This window comes from Pseudopipra pipra, chromosome 3 (assembly GCF_036250125.1).
Source record: "Pseudopipra pipra isolate bDixPip1 chromosome 3, bDixPip1.hap1, whole genome shotgun sequence".
Lineage (NCBI taxonomy): Eukaryota > Metazoa > Chordata > Aves > Passeriformes > Pipridae > Pseudopipra > Pseudopipra pipra.
Genome location: NC_087551.1, coordinates 91,801,358 through 91,817,592, shown reverse-complemented (window position 1 = coordinate 91,817,592; position 16,235 = coordinate 91,801,358). Strand labels below are relative to the sequence as shown.

The 16,235-nt window shown below is 37.2% G+C and overlaps 1 protein-coding gene across 2 annotated transcripts in view; it reads right to left on the bottom strand.

Annotated features, from left to right (window-relative positions):
• Positions 1 to 16,235, bottom strand: part of BMP5 (bone morphogenetic protein 5) — a 56,074-nt gene that overhangs the window by 14,292 nt on the left and 25,547 nt on the right. For both annotated transcript variants that reach the window (XM_064650312.1, XM_064650313.1), the window contains 3 exons: positions 15,980 to 16,172; positions 12,242 to 12,390; positions 1,595 to 1,792 (listed from right to left, as the gene is read on the bottom strand). In XM_064650312.1, coding sequence (XP_064506382.1) covers positions 1,595 to 1,792; positions 12,242 to 12,390; positions 15,980 to 16,172 — 540 coding nt within the window. The remainder of the gene's footprint in view (positions 1 to 1,594; positions 1,793 to 12,241; positions 12,391 to 15,979; positions 16,173 to 16,235) is intronic.

Below are 16,235 nucleotides of genomic sequence, written 5' to 3'. Positions count from 1 at the left end.
AATTGCTTCTTAACCTGATTTTGTTTTAACAGTATGGTATTCTTGAACTGCAATCTCTTTTGAAAGAGATCTGTCATGGATCAACGTATATAGTGATGTACCTCTATGCTTATGTAGACTTTGAAGATGTTAGGAGAAAATTTGTTTCATTATGCACATTTTCCTAAAGATGTTGATTTTTTTGTTTTACAGCAGCTCTGGAGCACAACTGGATGCATGGACAAGGCTGACATATTTTGAGACTTTCAGACTGCTCTTCCTGAGGTAATTCTCATGTCAATGCAGCTTGCTAGCATGTGTTAAGGTTGAGTTTTTCCCAGGTTAAACCATCAAGTAGCTTGTGTTCTGATTTCCTACCATAATCAAGAAGGTTTAAGAAATCTGTTCAATTCTCATTTCCTCATGCACTAGAAACATAGGATTCAATCGGAAAGTGTGATATTTATATTTAGGTATCATGTTTGTACCAGGTACTTAGATGATTTACCTATCACCCAAAATAATGTGATTCTCCAAATTAGCAGACATTTTCCAGGAAATACGAAAAATTATTTAAATAATTTCTTTGACTTCTTTAGCAACTCAATAGCAATTTCTGGTTGTTGTGGCAAAATTCATCCTTCTACAAAAGATCAGAGAAAGGCTTTTGTATTACATTAGAGGAGTCTCTAACCTGCCTCTGTCAAGGTTCTGAGATGGATATAAGCAATGCATATTGCTCGTAACACTTCTCCTCAAATAAGTGAATTCCACTCCCAGGCTAAATTCCTTCTGCTAAATAATGATTTGCTTAGGCATCCAGGGGGTTTAGGAATAGAATCTATATTGAGGTTTTGATATGCTGTTACTAGATCTGCCATGCTTCTAGAAAGATACATTTTCACACCCTGTTTCCAAAAAGTATAAATGTTTGTTCAAAAGCGAGAATATTTAGAACGCAGTTTTATGTCTGCAGCTGGAAGGAGTATTTCGGGAAAGAACTGGAGAAAAACTTATTTCAGGCTCTAATGGGACTAAGACATTTTCATATGCATTATTGTCAGTACCTCTCAGGTAGGTAAGGGACCAAATTGACTTCATTCAGGGATATACTGTGTGTTTACATCAGTACATGTCAGCTGGTCTAAAATCATAAACAGTATACATTTTCTCAGATTGGTTAAGCTTCCTCATTTTCAGTATTCTTGTCTTCAGCTGAGAGACAGTTTAACAAAAAGTCTAAACATTGTCCCTTGCTAGGCTTCCTTGACAAGTAGTTGGGGTGCAAACCTTCTCTTTACTGTCTATTTTTTGTTATGAATAGCAAAGAAATCATCCAACTGCCAAATGTGTAGGACTTGTTTCAAGCTCAGATAGAGCCTTTCTTAAACTACTTGGTCATTTAACCCTCATGGACCCCATGGTACATGTAACTGACCTGACTTACAGAAGGTAGATCATGCTCAGGGCCGACATAACAAAAGAGGACTGGGAGCACAGTTTCTGACAGTTCAGCCAGTGAGCAGTATGTTGTTGAGCTGCTGTGACTCCATTGCATTTGATCAAGTGCCCACAACTCCTATAAACAGACTAGCAAAGCACAGCGTCATCTTACCCCCAACACTTGGCATCCTAGAAGACTCCTGTTGACTACTGGATTTGTTGCGGTTCTGATTTTTCCTTTTATTGTTGGCTGCTCGGACAGAACGGAAAAGCACTTCACTTGCCTTGAAGAATGCAACCATGAATGGTTGCTTTGACTGAGGCCCATGCCTTCCAATCAGGCCAGCAGATTTAACATTGATACTTCGACCTATAAAGTAATGGAAATTGCAAGTTAAAAGGTGAACTTCTGCCCCGCCTGAAGCCACAGTGGGAGTTAAACTGCTGACTGAAACATACCAAGGAATTCTCCATAATCCTGAATTTACGTGATTAAGAATCCTAACAGCATTTTGTTGAACAAAACTTAAAAGACAAAAAAATTCAACCATTTGCAGAAGTTTCAAGAGCTTTACAGATAGTTTGTTATTGCATAAAATTGCAGTCTCTGTATCCTATATATCTTACTCATTACACAGATATTTTAATTCAATCTCATGCACACATCTATAGAACTCAAAAATAAATGAGCCCCATTAAGGTCTATTTGCTACAGAAAGGACAATGTAATGTGGTCTTCTAATCTTTGCATCATTTCAGTGTGACATGTGGAACCTTATATCCCCAAAGCAAATCAGTAGCAAATAGAAGTGTAGATAATAAATATGCTTCTGCTTTAAAAATAAGTATTGTACAGTGTTACTCAAACTGATGTTCATTCACCAGTAAAGGTAGGAAGCCATTCAGTCTTTCTAGAGAAGAGAGTTTGAAATATGTGCGTTACTGACTCTGGTTCTGTTCCCATGGGATTTGCATATTTCTTTAAAATATTTGTTCAGTCAGGACTGTGTGGTAATCTCACTATATTATGTGGTCTAAACCTCACCGAAAGAAAGGAAAGCAAAACAAGTCAATGAAACTGCATCAGTGACATTTTAGCAAATAAACCCTTGCTCTTAACAGAATTTATTTTGGCAGCATAAACACTTTTGTGCGTACGTGTATTATGCAGAGCCCTTCAACCGTCAGAAAATGAGACAGTGTCATGTGAAGTTGTGCAGCTGTGCTGGGTGGGGGACACAGAGGTCCTTTAAATGAGGAGGTGTGGGCACAGGCACCGAGTGCGCTGTGCGGCATCAGGGCGCCTGAGGATTCCTCTAAACCGACTGGAAAAGTTTGCTATGCGGGCGACGGAGGAGCATCTGCCTGACAAACACATAATGCTGTTAACTCAATCATCCTGAAAAAGAACTTGCAAACTAGCATAGGAGTAAACCTTATAGAAATAAGCATATAGGTTTCCTTTTCAAACACAAACTTACAGTGGCCGCATGCCAGAGTCTATATTTCTTAAAAAAACTCTATCACTGGCTTAAATGAAAGAGGCAGTTTGATTTGTGGTTAAAGTAGTTTCCATTCTACTTCCACTGTAACAAATGTATTAATTCAGCTCAGACTTCCTCCTTCTGGCAGCCCTTTTGCAGTAAAAAGAGAAATTAGAAGTTCCAGCCAAATACCATACCTTGAACTGACCCACTTCAATACATAAACACTTTTACAACATGTTTATTCAGGTGTAGCACTTTAAATTGGTTTAAGATGTTTCCAGTGACAGAGAGCCCAGCAAAGGCAAGAGAAGAACTGAGAAAGTTAGCAGTTATGGAGCAGAGTAATTGGCAACATATTCTGAACAATTTTGATAATTACTTTTTTGACTGCAAGGGAAAAATATATTTGTTGAAGCTTCTGATTTCATTTTAAATGGATTTTTAGTCCTGTGTTTCTTTAATTCATCTTTTCATGTGTTTGAGTTACTATTAAATAATTCAGTAACATTAATTTCTATATGTTCCAATCTTCTATTGCAAGTCAGATATGAAAAACTGTACAGACTATTCTCTATTCATTGCAACATGGACAAGCTAGCCTCTTACCACAAAGTTCCAGGTTTCCCCTCTTTTCTAGAGGGAATATTTTTACTATTTTTCTTTATTTTTTGTTCCAATGACTCTCAGAATTTTAATTTTATCTGTAAAACATTCATGCCTTACTGGTGGACATTTTAAAAATACTATTAGATTTATATATTGAGGACTGTAAAGATGTGTGAAGCTTTTCTGAATTTAAATCTAGGTTCTCTGAATTTACAATGGTGGATATTGTGTGCGAAGAAAAATATTCTTCAAACCAATGTGAACTCCCTTTAAAATAACTTTTAATATTATTAAGTTTCCTCTGGGTTTCCTTTGGACTTCAGCAATGAGATGACTATTAAGATTCCACAAGTTAAGGCTTACTTGGTTATCCAGGATATAGAGATATACCATAAAAAATTAATCCTGTAACCACAGCCTTTTTACACAGAGAAAGAGCTTCTGTGACTTTATTCCTTTATTTGCTTGATCTTCTAAGCAGTCAGCATGAGTTTCTAGAACTCATTTGTTTAATTCATGAATGGTATATACACTGGATCTGCTTCTAGTGCAGTCAACAGGAAAACTTTTATTGGCTTCTGTGGGTTCATCATTAAACTTTTCTCTCTCAAATTTATCATATACCTTAGCTTAATTGCAACTTTCAGAAGACAAAGCAATCAAAATATACACTGCCCTTGAGACACTATATTTCTTCCAAGGAGGATCTCTGAACTGTTTGGTTTGGAAATTCAAACCACATATGTTGTCTCCATTTTAGGTTGGTTCTTTGCAAAAGAAAGTTTGCGTTTACAGACCCTCTATTACCCTTTATTAAAAAAAATTAAAATGGTGGGATGTGGGACATTTCCTTCAGTATAAGAACACAAAGCTTTGCCCCTTCCTGAACAGGAGATATTTTAAAGTATCCTGCCTCTGAATGCATCAAGCTTTCTGCCACACCAGCAGCTCCATCTGTGTGCCCTGGTCTTATTAGGTAGTCCTTACCTTTGTTTGTAGTGTGAATTTCAGAGTACAGTAAGAAAAACCTTACTCTAACCTGAACTGCCCCTTGTAGCAAAAAGTACTCATGGGCTTCATTTTTGTAAATTATTTTAGTCTATCATTTCTTGTAGTGTTTAGAAAACTCTTGGCTTCAATGGAAATTGAAAATCCAGGTCTCTCAGGTATGCAGTTGTTCCATACTGAGGCATTAGAGCAATATTTTCTAAAATCAGCTGAGTGACTCAGGTTAACCTGCTTAACTGCACTTGGAGCTTCCCCCAGATGAAACTTGTAAAACCAAAACAGCAAGGTGTGGGTTTCTGCTTCTCTTGAGCATCTCTGAACAAGAATTGAATATGGTCAAGCATTCTGAAAAATGGGTTCGTTTTTATCCTTCCATGTCTTTAATTCTGAGGATTTCAAAGATTTTTCTTCAGATTTTAGAAGAAAAGAAGGAAGTACAAGAAACTAGAAATCAGCTTGTGCCTACTCCACTGAACCTAGCATCTGCAATTGCCCCTACACCTAGGGTTTAAAAAAAAAAGCATAACAGATGGACTTACTCAATGCTGTGACCGCCTGAAGCCTTTATATTCTTCACATTCTGGCATGCACTTCTCAATCCTGCTATGACATTTAAGTATCTCTTCTACATATTGACAGGTATATTCAGAGGCTTAGACTTATTTAAAGCATTATGCTCCAAATTTACTGAACTCCTTAGTCTTTATTCATATGATTCTGAGTCTTTGTCAAGATGTATTTGTGTGACTTGGCATTTAAACTTATTTTTGGCTTTTATAATGTTTGATAGTAAAGTGCCCTTAGCAGTTTCATAAAAGCTTGCATGGAAGTGCAGGTTTGACTCTCTGAACGGAATGAATATTCTCTTCTCATTCTGTCTGTTTCTCTTCTCTTCACATTCTGTCCCCTTATAATAAAGGAATCACTGCTGCAAAAATAATTGTGAAGTTCAACTTATAAAAAAGTCCTACCTCAAGAATCCTGATGATTTTGTACTTTTCTTTTTTTTTTTACCTACAGAATAGGAACAGCACTTAAGGTGATAACTGCGGAGCTGTTTGCTGTGTCACTGTGTCTGCTTTTATGCTGTCCCATGTAGTCATATCGTACAATTCTTTTCATGAACTGATCGAGTTCCATCTTAAAAGTTCATTTCCCCGTCAGCTGCTCCAAATGGAAATGCGAGAGCTCTTCAAGCTTTCAATAACAATCTGCCCTGCAGTCCTGACCTGGAAACATCTCCTTGTTTTTCACAACATTCAGAAAGCTGACTTTTTCTGAGGTCGCCAGTGTGGATACCAATGACAGTGGTAAGATTTGTGTCTTGACTGTCTCTTCTCAGGCAGTAAATATTTTTGTAAAATATTGATCAGACACTAATTTTGCAAGACCTTTCAGCCATTATGCATCTTGGCAGGATTTACGCTGGCAACACAGTACAATGAGTAATTCCAAAATCCATTATTTTATCCTGAGTCATCAGACTGCAGCAAACCACTCATTTTGTTATGAAAAAGCAGCACTTATTTACTTTCAAAAGTGCTCAAGAAGCCACAAAAAACCATTTTACAGATTAACCAATACTTCTATGTCACAGCAGTTATTTTGGTAATAATTTCACATATCTGTAGTTAGAAATGAAAAATTTAGTGATGATGAGAATTCATTTCAGAACGGCTTGCTGAAAAAAAATTAAAATTCCAATGCCACACCTATGGTTTCCTCCTTGTAGGGAGTGACATCTGAAATGAGGATTGGGAAAGGCCTTTTGGAGAAAGACCCAGAGTATGCAAGGTCCAAAAACATCTAATATTTGAGAAAAAAACTGCCTTGAGGCTCTGAGTCTGAAAGCTCATGAAGTAGTTTTCAAAATTAGATAGAAACTTTTGTGGCTTCTCATGCCTGAACAATGTTCTCGAGAGCAATGGGACTTGAAACAAAAGATTTGTGGTAGAGTTTGGCTACCTAAGCATGAATGAAGGCTTATTTAAAAAAAAAAAAAAAAACCAAACGAAAAAACCTACAACACATATGTGACATATGTATATATAATACATCCTCAACACTCCAGCTCCAAAGTATTTGTTCCTGTCTCTATTGTATTTCTAAATAAACTGTTAAGCAAACTTTTCCTTTGGTGGACACATTTATCTATATCAACATAAAATATGTTTTTGAAAAAAGTTTTATGTGTTTTATTAACTCTTCTGCTCCCTGGAGGCTTTAAGGAATTCTGACAAATGGGTGGTCTTGGATGCTGTGCTCTGCCTTTTCTAGGTCTCACAGCTTTAGTCAGCAGTAAAGATTCAGCCTTTGTTTGTCAAATCTTACATTTAGTTGGTTTTATTCAGTTCAGCTGAAGGAATTTTAAGTATCTTTTTTTTGTTGACTTTGGTATTCATAAAGCTCTTGAAGAAAGCACTTGGAACATATAAGGAACTCTGATATGCTGTATAATGTGGCAGTACCATATATGCTTACAGAAAAAAAATCACATGTAATTGTACACAAAATCACTAAGTGAGTACTTGATTTATCCTTTCAAGTTAATGTACTTAAACTGTGAGTGGCTTGTGGGAGTCCTAGGGCTTTTCTTCACCACTAAAAAATGTGTTCAGGAAGACAATAAAACAAGGAGAGATTAGATTAATTGGTCATCCACCAAAGAATAAAATGGATAAAAGCCTTTTGAATGGAATGAAACACAAATGCCATTATCTCTAAAATAACGGTGTTGAGAAGTAGATGCATCCTTCATCTGTCTAGGGAGCAGGGTGGAGGGGAAGTTGCACAGTTGTACAGCCAGGACCAGTGTGCACCAGCACGCAGTGGTGGCAGAAGACAGAGCAGGAGCCCGTTTCACTCACCTCCTTGATTCTTCTGCTGAAAGTCAGGGTGCCCTTATAACCAAGGGTCTGCTCACTTGCTACAAGCCGACACAATGTTGACTGTATTTCTGACCCAGCTGGAAATGATGGTTACACCTATCCGAGCAAATTATAGTGCTGGAGCTGAATCATCCACTCTGCTCAGGGTGAGAGTGTGCTCCTCATGCACTTACATCCTGTGCCAGCTCCACCACAGAGTCCCCAGCATCTCAGGGCAGTGCCACAGAGACCTTTCCCACAGGGACAGATGCCATGGGTTCACCCTGTTTTGGAGACTGAGAGAATCATCCCTTCGGCTTGTTTCACATGACAGTATTCCTGAGCATGTTTAATTTACTAGTGAAATTTTGGCCAAAGTCAGCTCTGAACCAGAACGTATGTAGCTGTACTTAGGCAGTGCTTGAGCCCAAACTAATAAAACCTGCTGAGGGGCAGGATGTATTAGCTTGGGTTCAGTGCTGTGCTAACATGGCTATATGGCTTCCAGATGGCTCAGAATTTAGTCAGAGCTATTGCCTGCCAAAGTCCATACATATATCAATATAAATACATACATCCTAAGTACCCCCACTATAAGGACAGTAATGAAGGTGATTTTGCTTCTGATACTTTGCCTTGTAAATACCAGATCCATCAAGAGATTTAAAGGCAACAACCCAGCATCATCTTCCATAGTACTTGATGGCTACAATGGTCATGTAAGTTAGGTGCCAAGGTTGTCTAAGGGCAGCTGCGTAATAAGACTGGTAACATTTAGGGTGGTAACAGTGAGGCCAAGATCAGTGTAAAATATGCAGCCAAGTACATGAAGAAGCCAGGGCACTGCCACAGGTTTCTGTGGGTTGAAAGCAAATCAGCCATTCTATGCAACAGTGAGGATATGGTCCTGTTGCCTTTCTGAAGGTTTAGCAGGAGAAAGGGACGTTAGAAGAACCAGGCTGCAAGGAAAAGAGGCGAAAAAAGAAGAGCATGTTTTTTAATTTCTCCCCCATCATCTCTGGAGAAGAACCTCACCAATCCTTCAAGCAGCATGGAGGGTTAGGATCCAAAACCTATTCCAAGGGACACGCATCAGAGTGTACCCAAATACATACTGGAGGAAGAAATGGCCTTCCCCAGGTTCCACTTGTATCAAGGAAGCTATTTCTTTTAAGTTTTTCTTTGCTCTGAGGGAAAAAATCCTGCTGCTTTCCCACCTCAAACAGCAGGAATGCCCAAAGAAACCTTCCATGGAACTACGTGGTAATAAAAATCACCTTAATCAGCTTTGGCTTTTCAGAGTTGCCAACACGTTCTTCCCCACTGACATGCTGGTGGATGGAAAATAACTGAGAGTTGCAGCAATCTAATAAAAGGCAAGAACTACATGAGTGTGGGGCTACCCAGGATGTTGTATTGAGATCTCTGTATTTGGAACCTGTTTTATTCTATGGGTCACCAACAGTCATTGTTACATGTTACCTCCTTCTCCCATTTTCTATAAACAATGCTAGATTCTCTTCAGCAATGACATAAACAGAAAAAGGACTAATCTTGTAGCTGTTTATACTCCTTCAGCAAAAGTGATGTTTAGACCATTGCTAACTTCCAATTATAAAAATGCTAAATATTAATAAAAAGGTGCTGACTCACTGGAACATGTTTTAAGTCTTAGGAGACATATATTAAATATACAGGAGAAGTTTTGCATGGAGCTTTTTGAATTGTTTCTGCATCTGCACTGATTTTATGCTGCAAATCATCTGACACCCATGCATCCATCAGTGTGAAAAAGATCACCTATTGTTTTAAACACCGCAGAGAGTTTTGGTGTCAAGAGGAGGGAATTGGCTGAAAGGGGATGCTGCAGAATGTTGAGGAGACATTAAAAAACAGAATCAAAAAACCATGATCCTTAATTTACCACAGCCCGAGAGAAACAGTGCATTATATGTTGACAGCTTCCATATGTGTCATGCAAACCTTTATTCTTACTGTTCAAAATAAAACGTCACATTAAGAGAAAAAGTGTACATTTCATGTTAAAAAGGGATGTATGATACCAAATACTGTCTTAAAGAAAAAAGAAAACACATTCCAATGTCATGCGGCTTTTTGTACTTTTTCAGGATTTTCAAAGGGAGAAAAATATGAATTACAACAACCAGACATTCTTCCAAAGTTGTTTTTTTGCACTGTTATATTAAATAGTTACAATTTCTTTTTATTCCTTATGTAGACATTATTATTACTTACGCACCATCTTCAGGGATCCAAAGAAATATATCTACACAAGTAACTGCCTAAAAAGTCTCTGAAAGATAACTATAAGAAATTATTTTTAATGGTAATGATAACAAATAGTAGCACCCTGGAGTCTCAGCAAATACTGACACCACATTTTAAAGGCGCTTTATGAATAAATCTAAAAATTAATATGTATTTACAGACTTGATTATCCAGGCCCCTAGTGGCACCTAAATACCTCAAACAGGGACCCTCTTACTTAACAGAATCCCATTTAGTTTAATGGTCTGTTGCAATAGAAAGGTTAATGGATCAGGTCTCATAAATATCTCTCCAGTTACGGAGGCAGAACTCCTCTACCTCCTGTGAACTCAGCTGACAGCTGGAGGCATGGAGAAACATCCTTCAGACCTGCAGGGCCTGAAGTTCACTTGAGCCAAGGGAAGTTTTTTCGGTTGATTTGAACCAGTCTCTGAGCTTTCACAGAAAACTGGTTGGAGGGAAGGTGGGTGGGGTTTTCTGGGTTACAAACCAAGTCCACTACACACTGAGTCATATATAAAAATTCATGTTCCATCTGTACACAAATGTGTCATTCAACTGCTGGTATTTCTAATAGCTTCCAGAAGTAACAGCAACCCAATAAAAATAATCAAAGCCTTAAGAGCAAAATTGTAAGACTGTGAAAGGATGATTTTCCTTATGCTAAGCTGAAGTGGTGCAGCAGAGGTCTTCCCTATAGTTTTGAAAACTTTAGTCCCTTGAAGGGCACTCTTCTTGCATGAATAAGCTGAAAAGGGAACAGAAAGTAAGAGAAAAGGGGAATTCCCTCCTCAGTCAAGCAGCTGTGTTGAGAAAGTCAAATAAGTGAGGTGCAAAAGGTAAGGCTGCTTATGGCTTTGGAATTTAAAACTGAAAATTATTTACCACCTTTCTGATCTTGGGAGTAGGACAGGGGAAATATTTACGTGAACTATTCTTTTGCAATTTCTTCAGTGCATTAACCTAAAAGTTTCCTTTTACCCATACAAACTTTCCTGCTGTTTACTGAACAGATATAATTTTGAGGCTAGAACCAACTGATTGGTGGTTCCAGGGTTTCTTAATGAATGTCTTTCATGGATATTTAATTTTCAACAATTTCTGTATTTGAATCTCCTCAAAATAAAAAAGCCAAGGATGGAGTTTATTCTGGAGCAGAAAAGTTGGCCAGAAGGCAGTCCACCTAATTTGGATGCCTGATGGAAGTGTCACCTCCTCAAAATTTTAAGGGCTTTAAGATGGCCTCACAAAACTAGGCTGCCTAAGAGATCCACTCCCCATACAGCCCAAGCTCAGGTGTGGTGCCTACAAATGCTGATTGAAGGCATCAACAACATGGCCTACGTTGGATTGCTGCCTCCCTTTTCCACTTACTGTACTCCTACAGTATAGGTAATATTAGATGAAATGGTCGTCTGCTCTGGTGCAAGCCTGCCAACTCTGTTTTTAAGCATCATGCCTAAAGGACAGTTTTTGCATAACTCTCCAGCAGCCAGGGCACTTGCTGAAAAAGTACGAGATGCTTTGTTCACAGCCCAGCCGAGCCCGAGGGAGAATTTAGATCAAAACCAATGAGAAAATGTAGACAGAACAAAGAAAGAAGAAAAAAATATTAATCCTTACACCAGGGTTTCTTCTGCTACTCATTAACATTATGTCAGCTAAGGTTTAGATTAACTGGCATCATAGATTCTTTGACCTCTGACATAAAAAGCTCTTTGACAAGAAAGAGCTAAATCTGAGAGTTTGCTTGTAAAGTAGTATAGATTAAGTGAACCATCACAGAAAAAACAGTCTATAAGTCTCTTTTTATTAGTTTCTAAAGAAGTCTAAGTAAAGAACATTTCTTCTAAAAATATTATTTTGCATTGAGATGCATTTTCAATTTTAATGAAGAGCATAACTGTGAATAATGCAGTAGCGCAGTAAATTTGTATTAAAATCCCCACAGCTCTGACTTCAGTTTTGATAGTGGTTTTTCTAATTTTCAGTTAATTAAAATTCTCAAGATTTCAAATTTTTAGCCCATTTCAAGATAAAAAAAAAATAATAATATTATTTTTTTTGAATTACAGAAAACCAATTCCCACATTACCCTATTGTTAACCTTTCTCCAATATCAGTATCAGCAGCTATGAGATACCTTCTGAACTGTCTTGAGGATATTTTGTAACTTTCTCCATTCTTCATCCCAGAAAATTCTTTAGAAACTTTCTCAAACAAAAATTCTGCAAATCTGCCTCAGTTTCCTGAATGTAATGATCAGTGGAAGAACATTAAAATGGAACTTTATTTTATATGTAAGAGCTTTCATCCCAAACCTCATTTAATTTCACTTGATTCAGTCAGCTTTATAATTGCCATATTCTCCAGAATTAAGAATAATAGGAAGTTTGCATACCATAATTACAGCAGGATAAGACTTTTGTTCTTTGCTTATAAGCTCTCAGTGAATTGTCACCCAGTCAAGTTAAAAAAACACAAAACACCCATCCAGAAAAGATTCCTAGCAAGATATGACAGGAGCATATAGGGTTTTATAATCTACAGTTTCAATCTTACCGTCCTCTGTCTCAGCGCAGAGTTGCAAACCCAGATTGTTCAGTGGATTAATCACCCAGTGATTGCTGGTCACAGTAATGTCAAAGACAAACCAGCCCACATCAGAAGCTTGAGCCTTTCTTGTGTCTAACAGGAACAAGTCTGCATCCCTAAGTTAAAGAAAATGGAGAGTTAAGGCATTCAAATATTATTATTTTTTGTCCTTAATTTTCTTGCTGGCAATAACTTCTTGGAATCTAAATGAATAATCCTTTGACATATCCTCATCATGACACAGTACAGCATGTGCTGTAGCTAACAAGTAATTGTTACGTATAATAAAGGTATTTTCCCCAAGAGGCCTTTCTGAAATGAGTCTCAGCATGTAAAAATTACAGCTATGGAAAATCTGAAAAATCCAGCTTCCTGATAGAAATACACAAAATATATAATTGAGGCTGTATATAAAGAATTCATCTTTCACCATTAGAATGTCTTAGGAAGATTAACTTTTGCAAACCTTTCAGTGTAAAAGACAAAATATGTCAAAACCTTGTTCCAATTTCAACTAAAATTCAAAGGCATAGCATTGCTAAAATGATCTGTTGTTAATAACATATGACAGCAGCGGTATGCTGTGACAAAACATGAATAGATGACAGTTCAGATCATTTCCTATTAGTGTTGATGTTTAGAAAATATCTCTATATCAAAGCAGAGATTATGTATCTATTAATAAAGTAATTATTACATTTTAACCCTCAGTTCCCTGGTATAGTCTTAAATTTGTTCCCATGAAATCTCCCCATAATTCAGAAGGGTTGCTCAGACAAGTTAGTATAATTGTGTTACTAAATTTTTACCATGGGTCATTTATTTGTTTTGTTTTCACATATCTCCTAAGTCAATTGGTTCCAGAACAACATCTGTATTGCAAATAATTTGCTACAATGACTACACTAAACCCAAGATATTTAACTCTCATCAGTTTAGTTGTACATGCTTCTGCAAAGCAGGAAGCATTATTAAAAACTGTTTTCACCATTTAATCTTTTAAACCTAAATCTATAGGTATAGAAACCTATTTATTTTCTTCCATAAATAGTAATCAAAACAATAAGATACAAAAACAAATGTTTTATTTTAAATTTTAACTGTACAAGTCAACTAAAGACAGTCTTGGCTTACACAGATCTGGGAATCGTATTGTTGCTTTACAGACAGAATGACTATATGCTTAAATAGGAAAGACAGAAATAGTAGGCTTTGTGTCTAAAAGTGGGTTTAAAATACCTGTGGTCCTGTCACTATATTTTTATGGTGTTTAATTGCAATGACAACTAAGAAAGTTACTGTCTTATCTAGATTAAAACCGTAAATGCACCTAAAATGTCTGATACTGAAAAAAAGCATTATCTGTATCCCTTGAAGCTGTGGTTGCTCAACACTGAGAAAAATAAAGCCAAATAAGCTATGACAAACATATGTTTACTTACATGTATATGTAAGATATATCTGCAGAATCAGGTTAAAGAGTTCAAAAATTATAAAGGAAGATTGTTTTTAAAAAAGGAATTGAAGGGGCTTTCTTTCAAGTCACCATTTTTTTTCTTCTGTTATAGGATAATCTTTTGCTGGTCTTTTATCACTTCCATTCTAGAACTGTGCTAATGACCACACAAGGAGAAAACAATTGCATTCCCCCTCTGGAGCTAACATGAAGAAAATGTTACAATTCCAAAGAACCTGATCTACTCTGCAAGCACTGAAGAAATTAACAACGTACCACAAGCTCATAAATAGTACTCTCTGGAGTCTTAAATGCCAACTTTTTTCTCTAATGAGCAGTTTATCAGAATTTTAAAGTGGAAAAGTTTAATTCTGACTGTAATAGTCTTTGATATATTTATTTACAAATATTTTTGTATTACTCAGTAGATTTAATAGAAAACTGTAAAATTGCTTGGAAAATATTAAAATATCACAATGATATAATTTCACACTTTTCTCCTCCTAGAATACATAGTGGTTTTCTGATATAGATTCTTTCCATTCCAAGTTTTGCTGGGACTGATATGAAATGTTCTCAAAAGCCAGGATGTACAACGTCTCACAAGCCAAATCAGAATAGGGCACTACTACTTCTACAGTCCAGAAATTCTGCTGAAGGACAAATTTCCCCTGTGGATCTCTCCTCAGGGTGATATTTACCACTTTGCAGTGCAGCAGAAACTCACACCAAAGTGTCTTTGGCATTGGCCAAGATAATAGACTCAAAACAGGCAGAATGCTCTTACCCATTAACTCTGCAAGTGAAACTAAAATGAGTAGTGAATACCCAGAGAAAACCAGAACTGATCTTTGAAAATACATAGAGAAAGTGTCTCTGTACCAATGCTAATTATTTAGCCTACATAACAGCAATTTCCTACAGAAATCCAAAGTATTTGACAGGGAAAAAAATAACTTCTTTTAGAATTGATACAAACATAGGGCGAAAACTTGACCCCTGAGAAGGCAATGAGAGCTCTGGGATCAGGGTTCTCCCATTAGCTCACGTCATTACCTCAAACTTCTCATCCCATTTTGTGGCATTTTTAATTTTAAAATTCTCCATTATTCTGTGAAAAGAAAAAAACCTGTCACGCTTAAAACAGCTGCAAATTTTGTCTGTAATTTAAAAAATATTTATATTTAAAAGATTGCCCACAACACATAATAAAAAATTTAGTCATTATGTCCTAAATAGCCTGAAATGCAACAGTGAACACATTCAGGCAGAATACAGCTGATTTCCTTTACCTTTATGGAGGCTGTTTAAGTTTAGTATCTAATCCCAAATTACCAGTTGTCTACAGGAGAAATGCAACCACAGTCAAGAATTTCAGCAAAGAGGTTGTGGGCAGAGTGTCTGAGAAGCCCCACATGTCCGGGGTCATTCAAGGAAGTAAAGGTGGAATAAACCATCTATATGTTCCTTGAAACCCGGAACAGTTTTTGATCAGATCAAGTCATGATTACTATGTAATAGGCCATCCTGATAATGCTATTTCACCTCACACCTCATTTCAGAAAGCTGCTTTTCTATCTTAATGCCACTTGAAGATTCCCTAATGTGGAAAGAACCCTTGGAGTTTACTTATATTAGTGGCTAGCTGCCATCAAATTGTGGACTATATTCACTTTCACCATGAGAAAAAGTCCAGGTAGGAGTACCTTGGCAGGTCTGTGTAGGAAAGTTAGCCTACCATGGGCTGTGCTGTACATGCTTCCTTAGGAAAAATAGAAAACTTCACTCCCAAAGACTGGAATTTCAGCAAACTCCAAGGGAATTAAACACACATACATTTGAGTAGAAATGATACCACAGAGACAGGAAAATGCCTGAGACTACAGCATAATCCTTAGTTTGCAGCTTGGAAACCCTGAACCCTGGCCACTTCTTGCCTAGAAGCATAGCAGGGATTGCAGAGCCCTGTCAGACACCCATGTTTCCTGTTCAAGGCAAAGAACCCTCACCCACTCTCTGCATGGGCAGATTATTTGGTGAGCTTGGACATAAACCTGGAATAAATTACATTCAAGATCATTTTAATTCTTTCTCAGTGTTTGTTGTTGTCTAGGAATTAATATTGCACAAGTCACAGTGATAACAAGGATGCCTTACTAGGTGTACACTCGTGATCAATTATTTTCTCCCTACTTAAGAAACACATGAGATGGTATTCAACACGTTATGTGTTCATGCTGAGCAGGTACCTGTTTGGATACTCCTTGATGATCTGATATATGCTAATCTGAATGGTTTCATTCTCAAAGCGGCTGTTGCTTCGGTCTTTGTATATTCGGAACTCGGCTGCTGTCACTGCCTCTCCATGTGGGATCTGAGTAAGGTCAAAGCGAAACTCTTTATAGTGCCTTCGCTGGTGGGAGAAGTCCTTGTCCCTTTCAACTGTGAGAAAAAGAGTTCAGTGTAAATTAAAGACGTGAAACGAATGCCCATTTCCCATGATTA